Below are 23,257 nucleotides of genomic sequence, written 5' to 3'. Positions count from 1 at the left end.
GGGTCTTGCTGTTCTCTATGGGGATCCTGTATATGCATTCATTTTTCTCTGTTTCCTAATTACAGACCGAAGCTTCAAGTTCCAACTCCCTTAGCCCCTCCACGAAAATGGGGCATACTTGGAGTTGTGAAGCCAGAATGAATCCTTTCTCCCTGAAGTTCCTTTCCTCACAGTAACCTATCACGGCAACGGGAAGAGAAACTAAGACAGCTAGTAACTGCAGTCATGAATGAGAAGAGTCTCTCACAAAGCTGTAGATGAGGTACTGGGAGCAGCCACCATGCTGACCAGTCCTATCTGGCCACACCGACTATGCAGATATGAGTTTACCCAATTATCAGTTGCCAGACATTGAGGAAGACATGATTAACCATTTCTGCTTTTCTCTGACTTTGATTTGAGGCATTACCCATCTGTATATGAGGTTATTAGCCTCATGGCACTACCCATGTCCAATTTTCCTAAACACAGACCAGTGCAGCTGTAGATCACACCAGGAAGACACCCAGTTCTTGATCAGGTTAGAGTGGGCTGGGCAGTGACTCAGAAGAAAAAAAAAAAAAAAACAAAAAAAAACAGGATTAGCCTTTAGTCTTGTGGGTACAGAGAGAAGGAAAGAGGAAGAATGCATCAAATGCAAACTCTCTAGGATCCTTACCTAAATGAAGTCAGAGAAGTGGTACCTTAGCATTCATGACGCATTCACAGTGAAATACCTAGTGGGAAAGAAGCCCTTGCTAACTAGGGCAGTGATCAACTTACCCGCCAGGCAAACTTGTCTTTTATAGAGCTGTGGCTTCTTTCCTTTCAAATGGATTCATGTACTTTCTGGTCAGAAGTGTCCTAGCGCTGTTACCAGAGACACACATAGAAAACAATGCCCCCGTGACTCAGGTGTTCACAAAGGTAGAAATATACCACACTTGGAATCAGTACCAGAAAATGACTTCTAAGCCTAGCTCTACAGAATCCCTGCAGAAAGCAAATCCCTCACTAGTCCTTCTGCTTGCTTACTGGTTTTCTAGATAGACTAAAAACAATGCATGGATCCATGGGCAAAGAGACTAGGATTCCTTTCTTTTCTTTCTCCCAGTTCTTCCTAAATAAGTTTTTATTGCAAAATACTGCTAATGTTTGCCTCAAAATTATTATGCACAGAATCCATACCCTTGTCACTTTTAAAGTTGACGTCTGATCTAAGGAACTCACCTTTCTGGAGACTTTGCTTCTATCTGAAAACCAGCCTTTCTCAAACAGAGCAATCATGACAGGCAGGCAGATGAGCACCTTGGTGATCCTGTGTATCAGAACATTTTTAAAGTTCCTGTTACTCAAGTTTCTTTTTCAATCCTAATCAACAAGTGATTTGGGAAAATGAAGCAAATATTTGAGAATGTTCTGCACAGAAGGGCTCTATTTACCTAGACAGTCTTGCTACTTGCAGTTAAATATAAGACTTTGTTTTGATTTTCATTTCATGAAGGTTTTTTTTTTTGCATTCTGTGGTACCATATGCTGCACTTTACACATGTGGATTTACCAGGCAAGCAATGATCTTATGAAGATAATTCAGAAGGATGGGGCTTAAAAGAAAGCACTTTAAAGCTAAGATTATAGACTATGTACTATACATCAGGTTTAGGCCACTGGTCCTTATAGGTGTACACAGGCATAAGTGATGAGTGTATGGAACAAATACTAGCATTTAATAAATTTTAAAAAGTGGGTTTTGTAAAAATTCAGGACCTAAAGATATTCAGTTACTGAGTGAGATATCTTATGATATATAATGAATGCATGCACACAATATATATATATATGTATGTATGTATATATGTATGTATATTTATGTTTATATATGCACAAACATGTATGTGTGTGTGTCTATATATCACTCAGATGTCCAGGTTTGTCCATCAGTCAATAGTTCCTTCATTGTATGCATTAGTCACTTATAACTGTAAGAAAATATTTGGTTACTTAAGGAAGTATTGGCTCATAATTCCACAGTACAGTGCATGATGGGAAGGAAGTCATGGTCATGGTGGCAGTAGCATGAGGCAGCTGCTTTTTTTTTTTTTTTCATTGGGGAACTCCAACACAAGGACTGGTGTTGCCCGCATGTTAGGGTAGGACTTCCCACCTCAATCAGCATAGCCAAGAAACACTCCCTCAAAGACAAGCCCAGAGATTTGTTTCCACGGTGATTATAAGTCCTGTCAAGCTGACAATTAAAATTAACTGCTACAAGGTAGAAGTTTAAATGCATGTGACCCATTATTTATGGAAAAATCTGATATCTTATATAAATAAAGTCACATTTTATTCTCCATGTTTTATAGTGGTCATGCTGATGAAAGACAACTTGATCCTGTTGCCTTACTTCCACTGTGTGAGAAGAAACAGACTTGTTTAAATTCAAGATTATGAAACTTGTTTTTTATTTTTATAACATGAGATGTGTCAGGCTTAGTCTATCTTGAGTGCTGGTGTCTTACTGCAAATGACTTTTTTTCTTCAGCCCACGTAGCTTTGACTTGGAGCCAAGAAGTCCTACAGCAGAGCTGGCTCTTCACCAGCCCAACATCATTTTATATGTTCAGTTTGAAACAGGGGACTGCCCTATTTGCACAAGCATTTCTCCTTTCTGAGCCTTACATTTGTTTGTAGGTTTTCTATTTGTTGCTCTTTTGGCTTCCGAATTTCACAGGTTCTACTAGCAGTGATAGACAATGTTGTTCAGTAGATCTCTCCGAGGATCTCCAGGTTCTTGTGTCCCCAGTTGAGAATCTGAATAATCATACAGCTGCGTCAGAGGGAGAAATAGGTTATTACGAAAAGGTATGCATCCAAGAAAGAGGAGGATCAGCACAAAGAAAGTTTACTGGTTCTAATAGTAAAGCTGTACAAAGTGCCAGTGCTTTTATGTTGCAGTATGCAGGCTTCGAGGTTCATCTGTCCAGTGTGTGCTTTTCTGCCCAAACTCTGTTACTCGTGGTTCTACATATGAGTTCATATGTCATATGTATCATTAGCATCTTAAATATCCACCCGGGGATGTATGCATTAATATTGTAATGAGTGCTGCAGCTCCCACTTATTAGTAGAGTCCAGACTTTGCATAAACAAAGCCTTACAGTTAATCCCTGATATAGCAAAAATTAAATTGATCAAATTCTTTATTTCTTTTTAATTTTTTTATAATGAGCTATAGGTCATTTTCAGACACACTGGAGTGTCTCTGTGCTTCTGTCATTGGCCTGATTTAATAGAGACAGAGTTGTTCCCAGTCTTTTTCCTTTCAAAACTGTCTTTTTCTTTGCAATATGGTAATTTCGTAGAGTTTTGTGTGAAACCTTCTGGTCTGAAGATGGTTTGGCTTCACTATGTCATATCAGATCAGAGTCCCCAAGGAAGCCTATATTGAGTTTAATGAGGAGCCTGTCTGAGAGAGATGAAGGAGATACAGGGATGGTGAGGCAAGGCTTGGCCTTGGTACCCTTCCATTATCTACAAAAGGAGAATAGGAAGGAGAGACAATTGTACAGAAAGAACCTGAGACGATGCTATAGCTATGGGAACCCAGAGAGATGGATTTCCCCATATGGGGCAGAAGCAAGCTCTCACACCTCACATGTCAGTTTGGTTTGAATATTATAGCCGGATGCTTGGAAGGAGCTGCTCACCTCTAAGAATTCCTCTTGAAGCATATCTGAACTATACACCTGCAACGCTGCCTTTTGTTGTCCCCAAGATGCAGCCCAAGTGACCCAACAGTACTTTGCTGGTTCCCATCTGAGTCCTCCTGTGGGACAATCAAAAAGGATGCAGTCAGTGTGATAAACTGTGTTCAAAGTCACTGCTGCTAGCATGGAGGCTGCAACTTACACGCAGTCAATCCCTCATGTATAGTCATTAATTAACCAGACCCTTGTGAATACATTTTCTGGCCTTGGTGGTCACAAGATTAGTCTCTTTCAGGAAAAGTTGGAAAGTCTTGTGACTGCAACCTCCGTGAGCCAAGTTTGCTGCATGTGACATCTCAAAGTCACAAGTGAGCAAGGGAGTATCAAGAGACACCCAAAGGGCTGGAAAGATAGCTCAGCTATTAAAGGTAAAGACTCACAACCAAAACTCTAAAGGAATACCCAAAACTATCTGTTACCCATGTTCCAAGTATATTTTTCTCTGCTTGGTTGGAAAAGCCATCTTCTCTGCTCCCAATGCTCAAGGTCAATAGCCTTGTCCACTACATGGATGCTTCCTGTTTGATTTATTTGTGTGGCATTATGTCTATGCAGATTCACCTGTACCTGCATCTGTGGAGCCCATGTGTCAATATCTGGGGTCCTCCTCTATCATTGCATCTCTCTCTCTCTCTCTCTCTCTCTCTCTCTCTCTCTCTCTCTCTCTTTCTCTCTCTCTTTTCTCTCTCTTTCTCTCTTTCATTTTTTTGAGACAAAGTCTCCCACTAATTCTGGAGCTTACTCAGACTGGTTCACGGTTGTAAAGACTGCAAAGTCCAAAATCAAAGGGCTGCATATGGTGAGGGCTTTCTGGTTTCTTTATAGCTTTTGTCTAACGCATCACAGGAGAAAAGATCAAAGATCATAAGATGTTAAACTGCAAACCTTCAGCCCTTTTATAATCAGCATAAATCCTTTCACATGAACGAATGCTTTCTGATGAAATATCTATGACTGGTCTCTACTTACCAACACGGTTAAATTGAGGATTGCATTTCCAACATCTGTGTGTTTTCGAGAACACAGACAATCAACAGCAAATTGGAAACACACCCAAAACTTCTAGGGACCAATGGTTATTTCCTCAACACACTTCACCCATCATGGTACGTTTTCTCATCAAGAAGATCTCAACCACACACTACTGTAGCTATCACATGAGGTGCTTAATTCCCTACTTAAGAAAGAGGCATGCATACCCACACAATGAAGTATCACTTGCAGCATCTTCTTGCTGCAGAATGTATCTCTTGTTGCAATTAGCAGAATGTAAACCAAAGCTTACACACCACATATGAACAACAGTCTTAAGGGAGGGGGGTCCTTATGTTTTAGTCATGGCTGCTTTTTCTATGTCAGAACATCATGACCCCAAAGTGGCTGATTATAGGATGGAGACAGAATGTGGGCTAGAGCTACAGCTAATAAACCATTGGGACTTCATGATAACCCAAATAGATCTGCCTAAATCTGTGGCATTTTTGTCTTGTGTTTATTTCTTCCCACACTTTGTAGCAGGTATTCTCAGTGATGGATACCTCCTTTTTAGGGTTCTGGATTGACAACATTAGAAATAAATGGATGAATTTCTAAAGGCCCAAACTCACAGATCGTATTGACAGACACTGATGCAATTCTACTGTTGTGATTCTGTTACCCTTAGGATTGGATATCTTGCAATAGCCATGCAAAAAAAAAAAAAAAAAAAAAAAAAAAAAAAAAAAAAACACAGATTCAGAAACTAATTAAAAGCTTCAGTGTCCTTTAGACTCAACACCCTTCTAAATCCCTTGCAAGCAGCTGTGTCATTATGCTTACTGTTTGCCCTTAACCTTGACTTGAACAAAGGCCTCTGTACATGTTACTCACACTCAGTCTTGTTTTCATTAGGTATGCACTGCCAGGTGGAACTAAACTCGCATCTTTATACCTGCTATTGTTTGAAGCACACATTGTATTTCACTTGGAAGAAGTGTTACTGTGCATAACAGGATATTTATGAGCAAAAGCAGCATTACACAAAATTGTTTCATGCCGTTAAATAGATAATTCTGACACCAAGCAGCAGGGCTTATTATCTGTCTGGGAAAAGGTGCAGGCTCTATTTGGGTCAAAGGTAACCGATAAATTGCTGCTACAATTATTTCTAGTAACTGTCTCATAAAGGCCTGTGTGCATTAACCACGTGCATAGATCTCCCTAGGTGAGCATGTTCCTGGCAAAGAAGCAGCTGTCTAAATAAATCTTTAAAGCAGCTTTTGTTCAGTGAAACAACGGAAACGAGGAAGAGACATGCAGATGGAAATAATTTAGGGCAAAGCTAGATGAAATCAAATATCTCATCTTCAAAGACATGTCATCACCAAGTGAAATCTTCCCATATGCTCAAGACTCCTCGCCCCACCACTAAGCCCATTTTCCCAGAAATTCTTAATGGTTTTTTCCACAAAACACTCTCTGCAAGTGTCTCATTTGTGTCTTGATTGATGGTCTTGAAGCAGACACAAAATTAAAATGCACAGAAACATTAAACGGGTTGTTTCCTGTCTCTATATGAAAATCCACTTAGCTGACATGCTGACACCACCTGAGTCTTGCATGTCTACTGCCCTACTTTATCCTTGCCATCCATGTTACTAAGATGGCGTATGCACTGTCTAAACAATAAATCAAAATATTAAGCAAGAAATGACAGAGATAAGAGCTGTGTTTGAGTAGCAAATTATTGTTGTAAGTGCTAGAATCAAACTGTAAGGATCTTGTTGGGTCTTCTGGCTTTTCCCACAGTGTACATGTATGTCTCAGAAGTCCAGAGTTCAGCAACTTAGATACTTATATTATGATTCATAACAGTAGCAAAATTACAGTTATGAAGTGGCAATGAAAATAATTTTATGGTTGGGGATCATCATATGAGGAACTGTATCAAAGGGTCGCAGCATGAGGAAGGGTAAGGACCACTGCCCTGGCTGAAGATGGAAAACATTTCAGTTCTCAATATTGTTCCTGTTGGAATTTGATTTTCAAAAATGATTTATTCATTTGTTTACTTATTTATTGGTGTTTGAAGTTGAAATTCCATATAAAAGAAGTGCTCTACTATGGAGATACACTCGCCAGCCTGAAATCTTAAATTTCTGATGAATATCATAATGGTATGAAAAACACAATAAATAGAATTCAAATCTTACTTTAGTTGCATCAAAAATCAAGATAAAATCAAAGTTTACTATTTCTAAATAAGTCTGTATATTAGAAAGGCAGATTCAGCAGGCTTACAAAATTTGAATAACCCGAGTTTCTCTTCACAAGTTCACATGTTTCAGTGAAATACAAATACTATATACATGATTTTTCTTTTAGCTGTTCCTTTTAGTGGATGATCTTGGTAGATAGAGAAAGTGCTAGGAAAATCTCTCCTCTAAAAGTCCACATACATATTCATGGTGTTTTCTTCATAAAGAGTCACCATTGTGTACAGTATAAATACCCTAAGAAGTATTTCCTCTGTAATTAACTGAACTTCAAACTACATTTTTCTAAATCTTCGTATTTTCCCTAGTGAAACCTAAAACATATTAAATTTGAAAAGCCTTTACATACTCAATATTTAGGAAGTAGAGTCACATCAGAATGAAGTCTTTTTATACTTCGTTAAATGCTTCTGCTCTATGAGGTGGGGCTTGCTGCTTGTTGGTACCACATTTTTAACATCATGAGAGGGGGGGGATGTTTCTAGAGAACAAAAGGACACACAATTCAGTCCTCAGTTTGAAACTTGTTTCCTCAGCTGGGCGGTGGTGGCACAGAGCTTTAATCCTAGCACTTGGGAGGCAGAGGCAGGTGGATCCCTGTGAGTTCTAGGCCAGCCTGGTCTACAAGAGCTAGTTCCAGGACAGTTCCAAAGCTACAGAGAAAGCCTGTCTCAAAAAGAAAGAAAGAAAGAAAGAAAGAAAGAAAGAAAGAAAGAAAGAAAGAAAGAAGGAAGGAAGGAAGGAAGGAAGAAAGAAAGAAAGAAAGAAACTTGTTTGCTCACCCCTTCTTCCACTGCCCTTGTTGGCCTGTCTTCCTCTGTACAACTGTCCTCCGGTCTCCCTTCTTAGATGTTTCCTTCCTTCTTCCTTCTTCCTTTCCTTTCTTCCTCCCGCACTCCCTTCTTCTCTTCTTGCTGTATCTTCAGGTTTCATTTCTAGTCTTTTCCCTTCTTCCACCCTGTCTGCCTTTGTTCCTCTCTCCCCTGTTCCCTCTTTCTTCCTGCAGCAATATTAATCCTCTCTGGTCTTTGCCTTTGCTTTTTTCATGCTCTCTTTCCAGTCCTTATTAACAGAACCTTGTCTGCTTGTGTTTATGCCATTTTTTTCTCAACATGTTAAGCAGGCAATTAGGAATGGTTTTGAAGAAAAGAATGGTGACCAGTCATTTAACAGGAGCTGATCAAGAGAATATAGTCACCAAATTTTTGTCTACTTTTAATGCCACGAGACAAGATTCAACTTCAAGTCCTTAAAAAAATGAGTGGTTGAAGATAAACTCTGTTATGTAGGATTTTCTCCCATAGAATAGTAAGTCCATCGGGAGATAAAGGTGTACATGTTAACCTTTCTGATCTAATCAAATTGTTTTGGTTTTACTTTCAGAATTTAAAAGTATAGACTGCTTTCATGTCATTTAAGACTGGTTAAGTGTCAACCCCTTGCAAAATGGTGTACTTCTTCACCACTGAGAATGTTCACCTCTCAAAATTCTGATGAAAAGGCTGGTCTGGTGGTGTCTGTGCTTTCAAGTATATCCTGGCTGTTTTTCTCCTCACAAGTGGTCTCTGGTTTCTCTTACAGCATAGGGGGAGAAGTAGGGCGAGGCCAGGACGCCAGCTACGCGGGCAAGCATTTCCGCATGGGGTTCATGACGATGCCTGCTCCACAAGACAGACTCCCACATCCCTGCTCCAGCGGATTCACTGTGAGATCTCAGTCCCTGCACTCCGTTGGGGGCGCAGAGGACGACAGCAGCTGTGGATCCCGGAGACAGCCACCTCCCAAGCCCAAGCGAGACCCCAGCACCAAGCTTAGCACTTCATCCGAGACAGTCAACAGCACTGCAGCCAGTAAAAGTGGGAGACCTCTGGAGAGGCCAGAAGGTAAACTCACTGTGCCCACTTCCCAGTCATCTCCAAGGGCTTCAGCTTCCGGGAACCTGTTTCCTTCTCTTGAGTCCCAGAAAAGAAACATTAAGGGTGTAGTGTCAAATGACACCTGATCCCTGATCGTACTTTTAACATGCTCAACGAGAAACCCAGATAGTACCGGTGATGCAGTTCAGTAGTGGAGGGCTTGCAGGTGCATGGGTGGGGCCCCAAATTCAGTCCTCAGCTAAAAACAAAACAAAAATGGACAAGGTAATGTGTCATCATTATGGCCCCTTCAAGGCTTTCAATCATTCAAAAATTAGTTTTGTCTAGATGTATATCTACTGTTTATATTTTCTTGCTTGTATTAGTTTGCTATTTACATAGTTAAAAGACATGCTGGGTGATTATTGGAATATTTTATGGTGGAGATTTTAAAGTGGAAAATATATGAAGAAAAATTTACTATCATGCCTTTCAGAAATAACCAATTTTTACATCATTTCCTTCCTTGTGTATAAGTAGCAGCTGATTATTTCAGTCTCTGCTTTGTAAATTTTATTTCTTCCTTTATAGTAATTTTTCCCTCAGCTATGAGATACACAAATCAAACATAGCTACTGTGGATATATGAATACAAATTTGGCCTAATATCTCACAAATCTTTTGGTTCTTCTTGAATAAGGAAGCCTGTGGCTTACTTGAGCTTTTCCCCAAAGCTTCTTGGTTGAAGTGGCATACAAAGTGAGCTTTGACACAGCTCTCCCAGTTCAGGCTGTTAGAGCAAATTGCCTTTGGCTGGCTGCTTTACGAAGAGTGGCAATTCATTTCTCTCGCTCTGCTTAAAAGCTCAGGAGCCAATGTGATCTTGGAATAGAGTTCCCCTCGAGGCTTCGGAATCTTGTCCTCTGATCTTGCCTTGTATGACATGGCACTGAGTCTAGGAATATTAAATAATCTTGTCTATGAAAGCTCTCACCTTGGAGCCTTGTTACCTTCCCAAGTCACCATGTCAGCTCCCCCAAAACCAGTACACTGAGCTTAAGTTTTTAACATTTTAATTTTGGGGAACACGGCATTGCGCCCCTTGTTTCAAGCCATTTGAGGGTTTGTGTGTCAGCTATGAGGCATGCCTCAAGGTCTCCAATGCTGCCAGTGGTGAGTCAACAATAGACCTCTGCCTAGCCCTGTGGTCTTTCTTCTACCCTGCCCATGCCTGAGTTTGTAGCTTCCCTGAACACCAGAGTACCACCTTATGGGTCTGTTTGTAACGAGAGGAAACCATGGCATCTTTTTCTCATCTGATAATTCTTTGCCAGATGAGATTTCCAGTTCTATTATTATTATTATTAATTATTATTATTATTATTATTATTAAAAATTCCCGCCTCCTCCCCACCTCCCATTTCCCTCCCCCTTTGTTAATTCTCCTCCCCCTCCCTTTCCAGTCCAAGGAGCAGTCAGGGTTCCCTGCCCTGCGGGAAGTCCAAGGTCCAACCCACTCCATCTAGGTCCAGGAAGGTGCGCATCTAAACAGACTAGGCTCCCCAAAAGCCAGTACATGCGGTAAGATCAAAACCCAGTGCCATTGTTCTTGGCTTCTCAGTCAGCCTTCATTGTCCGCCATGTTCAGAGAATCCGGTTTGATCCCAAGCTTTTTCAGTCCCCTTCCAGCTGGCCTTAGTGATCTCCCATTAGACCAGCCCGGCAGTCTCAGTGGGTGGGCGCACTCCTCATGGTCCTGACTTCCTTGCTCAAGTTCTCCCTCCTTCAGCTCCTTATTTGGGCCTTGGGAGCGCAGTCCTGCACTCCAGTCTGGGTCTCTATCTCCATTCATCGCCAGATGAAGCTTCTATGGTGATATGCACACAGCACACAGACACACACAAACACGGGACACAGAACCGCTCTGTGACAGAATCACACGGACCCGCGCGCTTAACAGGCTGAGCTCTCGTCCAGCTCGCTGGAGATTTCCAGTTCTTTCCGAAGGTTCTGGCGTGCCTCTTGGCCCAGGAGCTCACATGTGGTCTGAGAGATAAGATGCCTGTGGGTAACATGTCATCTTTTCCTCCACTCTTCTCACAGCTTTCTCCTTCTCGCTGCCCAAACATAATCTCAGTGAAATGTTAAATCATGTAGATAAATGCCTGGAAATAGAACGAATCCTTTAATTTTAAAAAGACAGTTTCCCTCTTTAATAATATTTTGTTTGTTCAGTTCTAGAGTTTGTATCCTTTTTCTCATGATTCTAAGCAAGAAATGTGTCCTGCACCTTGTGCACAGCATGTTTATGCTTTTAGAAGCAACAGATGTTCAGTTTTTTTTTTATTAATAAGAGCTGGGGGATGGGACTTTTACAAATTTTAATCATTGTTCCTAAGTTTTATCAAATGTCTTTCATTTCTCTTTATTCTGTGTGATCCTATGTCTAAATCCAGCTCTCCTATGTTTCTACTTTCAGAACCACATAATCGATTATATTAGGTTGCTTGCCAAAAAAAATTAAAGAGTCAGGACAGGAATCTCTGAGTGATGAGGCCTAAACATAATCCAGAGTGATTCAAAAATTAAAGGAAAGGTATACATAGCAGGGCATGTGCATTCATAGCATTTTGGAGACTTAGATGGGGAGATCCCAAGTTCAAATCAAGCTTTGAAAATAGAAAATTTCAAGATAATTTAGGCTGCAGAGATGGAAAGGGCTGTGCCACACATCCAACTACAAAAGGACCACAGTACACACACACCAGAGGAGCCCTGCTAAGAGGAGGGGAAGGTGGCATACACAGAGTGAAACTAGGGGCACAGTCGTGAACACCTGCTCTTAGAAGCAATACCTGGATGACTGTCAATCACTTTGAAATGGAACACATCTAATTCCACTTGTAATGCACTGAGTGACCAGATCCTGAAAGCCAACATTCTCTCTCAGGTAGCTTCACTAAGGATCAAGGGCTCCTCAGGGATAGTTATCAAGCAGAGAGTAGCCCATTAGTAATTGTTTTTGTTTCTTAAGGCAGACATGAGAAAATGACTCAGTGTCTGTGGTAAGGACTTAAGTCAGAAAGTTAGACGTAAAAGTTACTTGAGGGAGTCTGTGACTTAAAGACCACTAGGCCCAAATTCAATATTTCTCTTCAGAAAAGATCTCTCAAGATAGACTGGAAAACCATCAGCTGTATGGGCGTGATGCTTTAAATCCAATAAATGGCAAAAACAGCTTTTGTTATGCAAATTTACCGTTCTCTTTGGAGCTCATAAGAAAGGAACAATTGCAAAGCCGTTTGCACCCAATGGTCTTCTATATGTTACTAGAATAATAAGGGCAGGATTGAATCCGGGCCTAGTTGAGAGATGGGAGGAAACTCTTGAGTCCAGGAGCATGTGCACATATATCCATCCTCAAATCCCACATTATTTATATATGTAGGCTGATGTGTTATGAATCCTCAGTTCTTTATCATCAGGATCTCATTGGGGCTTATTGTGGAGCCCATGTTTTCTTTACCAACTCTGTGCTGTCAACATTCTAACAGAAGAAAATGTGACTTTTATACATCTTAGCCTGTCTTTTCTTCTTACCTGAAATGTCAGCAGAATCACAATATTGATTCAGGGGCCTTAGAATGATTTCCATGGTAACCAGCTGCTATTTAAAGAGAGGATTATGACTTCCCTGTGAATAAAAGTAAAAGGAAGTGGACTTGAGCAAAAGTAGCTTTTCAGAATCGAGAAAAGGAAAGAAATTTGAACACACACAAATCACAGAGAGGCAAAGAGTAAGAGTTAGTGTTTAAAAGTTGTTCTATCACATTCAAATATACATTAGCCATTTGAAAAGGATCTTCTACCACAGGAATGCCTCTAGATTTTTTTCAGTGGCTACCATAAACTGGCAACTAAATCCAACGACAAATATTTAGATGGTTGGGGTGTTTTGTTTGTTTGCTTGTTTGCTTGCTTGCTTGCTTGCTTTTGTTTTTGTCTCTCTGGGGAGGTTGTTTTTGTCACGGAATAAAAGAAAAAGAGTTCTCTAGGACGAACAACAGGTCATATGAGCTGCTTCTTGTGAGTCATTCAACCAAAGAAGCAGCTATTTAGTTTCCCCTCTGCCATCATCCTGCCTTTAGAGAACCAATCCCTCTTTAAACACAAGCGAAACACTGCCTGGAAACAGTCAAGAGATTGCTCACAGCATCAAGAGGCCAGTGCCAAACAAGATTTCTTTTTGTAAACTTTGAGATAACATCTACGGTACCAAAATACAAATGCTAACTTTCCTCCCTCATAGCTTTATGATGACTTGGTGTGTCAATGTTAGTGATGTATATGATGAAAATAAATTGCTAAAGGGATATAAGCTTAATACAATATTAAATGTCATTAATAGTTTTTCCGTCACAGATATTCAAACAACGATGGAAAGGAAAGACAGGATGCATTCCCTGGAGATGAGGATGGTTGTGAGTGAATTTGTGGGTGCAAGAAACTAAACCTGGCTTCTCAGCAAGAGCAGCACATGCTCTTAAACCCTGAGCCATATCTCCAGCCCAGAGTTAATGTTTTCACCATGAAAAGCTATGTGAAGCCATCCAAATTAGTCATTTCAATTTAGCTATCATACAATATAGGCATATTAAAAACATGCACAGTAAAGGTGACAAAGTGTAAATATTTTTATTCATTCAATTTTCATTTTATGACTATAAGTTTTGGCCTGCATATGTGTGTGTATAGCATGTGCATTCCCAGTGGCATAGCGGTAAGAAGACAGCACTGGATTACTTGGACCCGAGTTATAGATATTCATGAGTTGCCACGTGGGTGCTGGGAAGAAACCTGGAGCCATTGCAAGAGCAACCAGTACTCCGAACTACTGATTCATCTCTCCAATCCCAGGCCTAAAATAATTCGAATGTTAAAATAATAATAATAAAAATAAAAATATCTATATAAATAAAAATTGGAATGATAATCTATTTGTAATACTCAGGTATTAATACATATCCCTCAGGACTATTTCTTTTTTTTTCTTTTTTCTTTTTTTTTTGAAGAACTAGAAAGGAAGTGAAAGCTACAAGTGAAGTCACTATTTTTTCTTTTTTCTTTTTATTTTTTTATTTAATTTTTCTAATATTATTAAAAATTTCCATCTCCTCCCTTCCTCCCCCTTCCCTCCCCTGCTCTCCACCCATACCCCCACTCCCTCCCTCTCCAGGCCAAAGAGCCATCAGGGTTCCCTACACTATGTTAAGTCCAAGGTCCTCCCAACTCCCCCCAGGTCCAGGAAGGTGAGCATCCAAACTGACAAGGCTCCCACAGAGCCTGTCCATGCCATAGAATCAAAGCCCAGCGCCATTGTCCTTGACTTCTCAATCAGCCTCCACCGCCAGCCACATTCAGAGAGTCTGGTTTGATTTTATGTTCCATCAGTCCCATTCCAACTGGTCATGGTGATCTCCCATTAGTTCTGTCCCACCGTCTCAGAGGGTGAAGGGACCCCTCACGGTCCTGACTTTCTTGGTCATGTTCTCCCTCCTTCTGCTCCTCATCAGGACCTTGGGAGCTCAGTCCGGTGCTCCAATGTGGAGCTCTGTCTCTATCTCTATCCATTGCCAGGTGAAGGTTCTATGGTGATATGCAAGATATTCAACAGTGTGGCTATAGGATCTGGCCTTTTTGGGCTCCCTCTCCTCAGATGCTCAAGAAAGTAGCTGGGGGCATCTCCCTGGACACCTGGGAACCCCTCTAGAGTCAAGTCTCTTGCCAACCCTAAGATGGCTCCCTTAATTAAGATATATGCTTCCCTGCTCCCATATCCACCCTTCCTATCTCCCAACCATCCCATTCCCCCAAGCTCTCCCAATCCTCCCCTTCACACTTTTCTCTCCCCATTTCCCCATGCCCCCATCCAACCCCACCCCCAAGTTCCCATTATTTGCCTGGCAATCTTGTCTACTTCCAATATCCAGGAGGATAACTATATGCTTTTCTTTGGGTTCACCTTCTTATTATCTTCTCTAGGATCACAAATTATAGGCTTGATGTCCTTTATTTATGGCTAGAAACCGATTATGAGTGAGTACATCCCATGTTTATCTTTTTGGGCCTGGGTTACCTCACTCAGAATAGTGTTTTCTATTTCCATCCATTTGCATGCAAAATTCAAGATGTCATCGTTTTTTCTCACTGAGTAGTACTCTAATATGTATATATTCCACAGTTTCTTCATCCATTCTTCCACTGAAGAGCATCTAGGTTGTTTCCAGGTTCTGGCTATTACAAATAATGCTGCTATGAACATAGTTGAACAAATGCTTTTGTAGTATGATTGGGCATCTCTTGGGTAAATTCCCAAGAGTAGAATTGCTGGGTCCTGGGGTAGGTTGATCCCGAATTTCCTGAGAAACCGCCACACTGCTTTCCAAAGTGGTTGCACAAGTGTGCATTCCCACCAGCAATGGATGAGTGTACCCCTTACCCCACAACCTCTCCAGCAAAGGCTATCATTGGTGTTTTTGATTTTAGCCAATCTGACAGGTGTAAGATGGTATCTCAAAGTTGTTTTGATTTGCATTTCCTTGATTGCTAAGGAGGTTGAGCATGACCTTAAGTGTCATTTGGCCATTTGAACTTCTTCTGTTGAGAATTCTCTGTTCAGTTCAGAGCCCTATTTTTTAAATGGGTTAATTAGCATTTTAAAGTCTAGTCTCTTGAGTTCCTTATATATTTTTGAGATCAGACCTTTGTCATTTGTGGGGCTGGTGAAGATATTTTCCCACTCAGTAGGCTGCCTTTGTGTCTTTGTGACAATGTCCTTTGCTTTACAGAAGCTGCTCAGCTTCAGGAGGTCCCATTTATTCAATGTTGCCCTTAATGTCTGTGCTGCTGGGGTTATACGTAGGAAGCGGTCTCCTGTGCCCATTAGTTGTAGAGTAATTCCCACTTTCTCCGCTATCAGGCTCAGTGTGTTCAGATTAATATTGAGGTCTTTAATCCATTTGGACTTGAGTTTTGTGCATGGTGATAGATATGGATCTACTTTCATTCTTCTACAGGTTGACATCCAGTTATGCCAGCACCATTTGTTGAAGATGCCCTCTTTCTTCCATTGTGTACTTTTGGTTCCTTTATCAAAAATCAGGTGTTCATAGGTTTGTGGGTTAAGATCTGGGTCTTCTATTCAATTCCATTTTTCGACTTCTCTGTTTTTATGCCAATACCAAGCTGTTTTCAATACTGTAGCTCTGTAATAGATTTTGAAATCAGGATGGCAATGCCTCCAGAAGTTCCTTTATTGTATAAGATTGTTTTGGCTATCCTGGGTTTCTTGTTTTTCCATATAAAGTTCATTATTGTCCTCTCAAGATCTGTGAAGAATTTTGATGGGACCTTGATGGGGATTGCATTGAATCTATAGATTGCCTTTGGTAGAATTGCCATTTTTACTATGTTGATCTTCCCAATCCAGGAGCAAGGGAGATCTTCTATTTTCTGGTATCCTCTTCAATTTCTTTCTTCAATGACTTAAAGTTCTTGTCAGATAGATCTTTCACTTCCTTGGTTAGAGTTACCCCAAGATATTTTATGCTATTTATGGCTATCGTGAAAGGTGATACTTCTCTGATTTCCCTCTGCTTCCTTATCCTTTGTGTATAGGAGGGCAACTGATTTTTTGGAGTTGATCTTGTATCCTGCCACGTTACTAAAGGAGTTTATCAACTGTAGGAGTTCTTTGGTGGAGTTTTTGGGGTCGCTTATGTACACTATCATATCCTTTGCAAATTTCGAAAGTTTAACTTCTTCCTTTCCAATTTGAATTCCCTTGATCCCCTTATGTTGTCTTATTGCTATTGCTAGAACGTCAAGGACTATATTGAAGAGATAAGGAGAGAGTGGACAGCCTTGTCATGTTCCTGAATTTAGTGGGATGGCTTTGAGTTTCTCTCCATTTAATTTGATGTTAGCTGTCAGCTTGCTGTAAATAGCCTTTATTATATTTAGGAATGATCCTTGTATCCCTAATCTCTCCAAGACCTTTATCATAAAGAGGTGTTGAAATTTGTCAAATGGTTTTTCAGCATCTAATGAGATGATCATATTTTTTTTCCTTCAGTTTATTTATAGGATAGATTACATTGATAGATTTTCGTATGTTGAACCAGCTCTGCATCTCTGGGATGAAGCCTACTTGATCATAGTGGATAATTTTTCGAATGTGTTCTTGGATTAGGTTTGCCAGTATTTTATTGAGAATTTTTGTGTTGATGTTCATGAGTGAGGTTGGCCTGTAATTCTCTTTCTTGGTTGAGTCTTTGTGTGGTTTAGGTATCAGGGTAACTGTAGCTTCATAAAAGGAATTTGGCAATGACTCTTCTGTTTCTATATTATGAAATACATTAAGGAGTATAGGTATTAGGTATTAATACATATCCCTCAGGACTATTTCTTTACAAAACAATTGAGAAACTATTTTTTTGAATTATTATAATCATACTAGTTTCTGATGCCCTCTTTCAGAAATGATTGGTGGAATTTAATTTAATTTATTTAATTTTTGTCAATGTCTACTATAACCTGAGCAGGCCTAGAGCTCCCTTTGTAAACACAGCTACATCTGGGCAATACTGGACTCCTTTGTTTGTGAATTTCCTTCTATTACTTTCTGTAAGGCTGGATTTGTGGCTATGTATTGTTTAAATTTGTTTTTATCCTGGAATATTTTGTTTTTTTCCATTTGTAGTGAATGAAAGCTTGGCTGGGTATAGTAATCTGGGCTTGCATCCATGGTCTCTTAGTTTCTGCAAAACATCTATCCAGGACCTTCTGGCTTTCATGGTTTCCATAGAGAAGTCAGGTGTTAGTCTGATAGGTTTACCTTTATATGTTACTTGACTTTTTTCCTTTGCAGCTCTTAATATTCTTTCTTTATTCTGTATGTCTTGTGTTTTGATTATAATATGGCGAGGGGATGTTTTTTTTTTGATCCAGTCTATTTGGTGTTCTGTAAGCTTCTTGAACCTTAATAGGAATATCTTTTTTTAGGTTTGGGAAGTTTTCTTCTATAATTTTATTAAATATATTTTCTGAACCATTGAGCTGTATTTCTTCTCCTTCTTCTATGCCTATTATTCTTAGGTTTGGTCTTTTTATTGTGTCCCAGATTTCCTGAATGTTTTGTGATGAGGATTTGTTGGATTTGCTGTTTTCTTTGATCAGTGCATTTATTTTCTCTACGGTATCTTCAGAATCTGAGATTCTTTCTTCTATCTCTTGTATTCTGTTGGTTATGCTAGTTTCTGTAGTCTCTGTTCGTTTACATAGATTTTCCAAATCCAGTTGGCCCTCGGGTTGTGTTTTCTTCCTTGCCTCCATTTCAGTTTTCAAGTCTTGCACTGTTTCCATTATCTGTTTGATTGTTTTTTCTTGGTTTCCTAGGATATCGTTTACGGATTTACTCAATTCTTCAAACTTTTTGTTATTCTTCTCGTCCATTTCCTTAAGGGAGTTTTTCACCTCCTGTTTAAGGGACTCTATTACTTTCATAAAGTCAATTTTTTCTACTTCTTCTTGATTAGTGTGTTCAAGTCCTCCTGTTATAAGTTCGCTGGGTTCTGGTGCTTTCATGTTGTTTTTCAAATTGTTGGAGGAATTCTTGCATTGGCGCCTGCCCATTTGTTCCACTGAATAATCCCCTTTGGGTCTTCTTTTAGAAGTTCAATTCACCCCAATGAATTAAATTCACTCACCCCAATGAATGATGGATCCTCTGGCAGACTGTCAGGTCTCCTTGCAGGCCAAACAGCTCACTGACAAAGGGCCTACCTTGCTGCAGGCAGTCTAATGAAGGAGGGGACCTCCCACCGGCCTGGGTGCACTCAATTCCAGTTCCCCAGCGCCCAAACAGGCTGAGCTGTGGGATTTTGTGGCCCCAAAGACGGGAGGATGAGGCGGGGGGAGAGGGGGGTAAAGGATTCTGGGTGCAAGCTGGGAAAGGACAGGAAGAGAGAGGCAGTATCTGGGGAGAATAATCCCTGCAGGAAGAGCAGGAAGTGTGCAGGTGGCGGAGGGGGGGGGGAGTTGTGGAATGTCGGTGGTCCCTCTCCGGGCAGCTGCCTTGGTTCGGGCACTCACTCCTCACTCACCCCAAAGAATGATGGATCCTCTGGCAGACTGTCAGGTCCCCTTGCAGGCCAAGCAGCTCTCTGACAAAGGCCTACCTTGCCCCAGGCAGGCCAATGTAGGAGGGGACCTCCCACCGGCCTGGGTGCACTCAATTCCAGGTCCCCAGAGCCCAAACAGGCTGAGCTGTGGGATTTTGTGGCGCCAAAGACAGGAGGATGAGGCGGGGGGAGGGGCACACAGCTACATCTGGAATTAAAGGCATGGGCTTCTACACCCAGTGTGGAATTATTATTATTTTTTGACCCACACTCGGCAATGGCAATACTTTCTGCAATGTTTGCAAGTTGTCTCTAATGATCTAGAATGTATCATTGATTCAGAAGCAATGAGTAAGAACTTCTGTGTAGCATCAGTGTCTTAAAAACCAAAACAAAATGCTTTTTAAAGGCTGTCAGAGAAGGGAAAGTGGACTCCGTCATAATGTTATTTTTTTAACACCTTCATGTATTCAATAAAGACTTAGAATATGTCTACTGTGTTGTATTTGGGATTTCACTAAAAGAATTAATCCTGTTACTTATAGTCAACCTTGTGTCTAATTCTTCATCTTAGTCTTTTTGACTTGATTCAGATCACAGAGCAAGCAATGAATTAAGAAAGGATTCTGGATACTAGAAAACCTGCCTTAACAGCCATAGAAGTTATTTATTTTTCCTGTGCAGTTAATTGTTTAGCTAAGGAAGAAATAGTTTCTCACATTTTAATCCATGTGTTTGTTTTTCTTTAGCTGCTGGCAATGTCCAAGATCCCTGTTTCTGAGCAGGCAGGGTAGCCTTTTGGATTCTAAATGTCCCCAGGGTTCTGATCTGTAACAGGGTGAGTTAAGAAATAGTATTGATTTAAAAAAAAAAAAAACAGCCAAATCTGTGACTTGTTAATTAGCTACAGAAAATCAGGTATAATGCAAACCTGTTGGCAGAAAGTATGAGGTGGTGTTCATTCAAGGAGCACCTGGATCATGTATAGCACATCTTAGGTGCTCCATATCCTTGCGTCCCTTCTTCCCTCAGAATAAGCTAGGTTTATAGCACAGATTGGTTCATACAAAGACTTCTTAGGCTTTTCCAGTGAATGAAGACAGTGTTTTAGTTTCCCAGCCGCCTAGACCCAAACAATCACACAGAAACTATATTAATTACAACACTGCTTGGCATAAGACTCAGGTATATTACTAGCTAGCTCTTATATTTTAGATTAACCAGTTTCTATTATTTTATATTGTACAGTAAGGGTCATGGCTTGTTACCTCACATCTTGCTTTTTGGGCAGCTGTAGGGTGTCTCTTCAATTCAGTCTTCTTTCCTCCTCTCTCTCTGCTTGGATTTCCTGCCTTGTTATATTCTGTCTCACCATAGGCCAAAGCAGCTTTTTAATTAACCAATAGTAATAAAGCATATTCATAGCATACAGAGGGGAATCCCACATCATTTTCCAGTGAAGCTTTCAGAGGAAATGAGATAGCCTCAGAAAATATAGATGATTAAGTCTTCAGAGTATCTGCTGAGCCTCGTCTGGATTCACAGGCTTTTTTTCCCAACTTAATACCTTCCCATCTATCTATCTGTCAATCTATCTGTCTGTCTATCTATCTATCTATCTATCTATCTATCTATCTATCTATCTATCTATCCATCTATCTACTTACCTACCTATATATCCATCATTAGGGAGTGTGTCAACCAAAACTAAAAATGTGTGTAAAAGCCTATAGAATTCCCAAGGATGTTTTTTCCTGTAAAGGATACAGCTGTGACTTGTTGATAAACTTCTTGGGATAACTGCCAATGACCTTCTTACTGTCTTTCTGAACATAACAAGAAGCTCCTGTCCTTCACAGCATGCTTCTAAGAAGTGCACTAAGTCCCACTTAGCCTTCAGTAATAAAACACAAAGAAACCTGTAGAGAGCTCTCCATCCTGTTTGCATGGGAGAGTTCTTCGTGAAAGGTCTCCCTTCCTGGTTTTCTCTTTCCAGGTTGGCAGAATTACATGCTTCTTGGCTTTCTCGAGTAAAAGCCATCTGTCAGTCAGGCACTGTTCAGATGGAGATGGGACTGTAAAACTACTCTATGTGATTGCTCTCTAAATGAACCCCAAGGCTCATGAATGAAATCGTTTGTATGTCAAATCCTTGTGCATTGTGTGTTTCTCTCTGTTCTTGGGTGCCTGGGGCTGTAATACAAAACACTAGCTGCCTTATTAATGGTCTGCTCCACTATCTTCTACTGAGTATGCCACTAACATAACATTTCCCAGTGCCCAGACTCAGAAGAGTTCAAGATCTGTGTTCTTGACAGGAATAACTTCTTCCTCCATGTGTCAACAAGCTCAAATGATGAGGGTCTATCGTGATGAGGGGATGGATTTTTAAGGATTTTCTATTGCTGGCTGGGAACAAATCATCCAAATATCATGGCTTAATACAGCACAGTGTTATTACTTCGCATTATACATTAGACAAATCTGCTCAGTGTCCCTCAGTGCTGTCATCAAGCATACCAACACGATTTGGGGTTTCATCTTAGGCTTATGATTCCTGCTAAAGTTTATGTTACAAATTATATTGATGCAGTTTTAAAGCATGCAATCACATGCATGTTCAAGGGAACAGACAAGTCCAAACCAGCTGATTCTTCCCTTTCAGAGACACCTGGTCTTTTTGTTGTTGTTGTTGTTTTTAAGTTTATGTATTGTGGCGTGTGCATGTTTAAAGTGCTGTGGTGTGTGTGTGTGTGTGTGTGTGTGTGTGTGTGTGTGTGTGTGTGTGTCTTTCTGGTTGTCTTTCTGTCTCTCTGGGTAAATACAGCTGTGTACATGCCAATGTACATATCTGAAAGACGAGTGATAACTTCGGATATCAGTCTTTGATTTTCTCCTTATTTGAGGAAGAATCTCTCCTGTTTCCCAGGCTATCTGACCTATCTCCTTCCAAGATTTCCATGTTTGTCTAACAGCCTCACAAAGGAGTAGGCAGATTACAGACACATATGCCACTGCACTGGGTTTTATGCAGACTCTGAGGATCTAAACTTAGGTCATTACACCTTACTTTCATCCCCAAGACCTGGCCCTTTGAAAGATCTCACCTGAATAGTACAGGCGCATCTAGATTATTCAGGGCTGGTTAATCAGTCAACTTGCTAGAAACCTTTGCTACAAGTGAAAAATCAGTTTGTTGATTTGCATACCCTGTAGCTTAATCATAGGCATAAAGTACCATCACAGTCACAGCCTAGCTTCTTCTTAGAGAGGAAATCATACAAGGTGTATGCCCCTGAGGGTGAGAATCTTGAGAGCTCAGTGATAGTAGATGCGTGATGCTTTCACACATGCTGTCCAATTATTGGATACTAAAAGTCAATATTTGGAAAGTAGATTTGAATACAGTAAATAAGCCACAAGCCTGCAGAATGGCCATAGAAGTTAAAGGGTTGCTGAGAAAAATCCTTTCTTTTTATCCATATAATACCAAACACCCATGTGGCAAAACAACTGGATTATTTTATTGCCTGGAAGTTGAAAATATTATTAACAGTGGCTTCAGATTTGTTTAGAAGATACTTCTGTGTTCAGAAGCAATCAGGCTAAGAATTAGAACACACCGTATAACATTGATGAAAATGAACCAGTTATTACAATTGTAGTTTCTGTAGGCATCAATCTGCGAGAACTTCCACTGCTGACTTCCCTAATCTGTCAAATCTCTTGAGTAAGTATATTACCTGGCCAGATAGTCATCTTCTCACTAAAAACTAAAAACACCAGATGGCTACAGACCAGGTAAGGCTGGCCCAGCATCAAATTTGAATGCAGAAACTGTCCTCCATACTGCTTTGGTCCATGGGTTACTCCATACTACTGAACTTTTGGAATTGCTTCTTGTAAGCAATGCTTTGTGACTTCTGATCTATGAGTGCCTGCCAATAACATTTTGATGATAATGATGAAAGTTTGTGATCTTGTTATATGACTTCTCAATTGCAATGATTGCACCATTTTTTCTTAATTTTTGACAGCTACTTGCATGTGTAGAACATGCTATGATCACGCTCATCCCCCTAACCCACTCTTATCTCTCTCCAAATATCAGTTCTTAATCAGGGCTAAATGAAGATCAGACCCGTGCAGCATGAAGTGAATGGAGAGGGCTCTAAATCTCCTCGTGGTCTCTGTAGTTTTCTGTCATTAGACTTGGATAA

General features: G+C 40.4%; 1 protein-coding gene across 2 annotated transcripts in view; it reads left to right on the top strand.

Moving 5' to 3' along the window:
* Nyap2 (neuronal tyrosine-phosphorylated phosphoinositide-3-kinase adaptor 2) overlaps nt 1–23,257 on the top strand; it is a 252,747-nt gene that overhangs the window by 95,667 nt on the left and 133,823 nt on the right. The window contains exon 2 of one of the 2 annotated variants that reach the window (XM_038340643.1): nt 8,582–8,883. In XM_038340643.1, the coding sequence (XP_038196571.1) occupies nt 8,582–8,883 (302 nt within the window). Of the gene's footprint in view, nt 1–8,581; nt 8,980–23,257 lie in introns of both variants that reach the window. The other variant, XM_038340644.1, reaches the window with a different exon arrangement.

The sequence above is a fragment of the Arvicola amphibius genome, chromosome 8, assembly GCF_903992535.2.
Source record: "Arvicola amphibius chromosome 8, mArvAmp1.2, whole genome shotgun sequence".
NCBI classification, from domain to species: domain Eukaryota; kingdom Metazoa; phylum Chordata; class Mammalia; order Rodentia; family Cricetidae; genus Arvicola; species Arvicola amphibius.
Note: the sequence above shows the minus strand (reverse complement) of the source record. Positions and strands in the feature narration are given on the sequence as shown.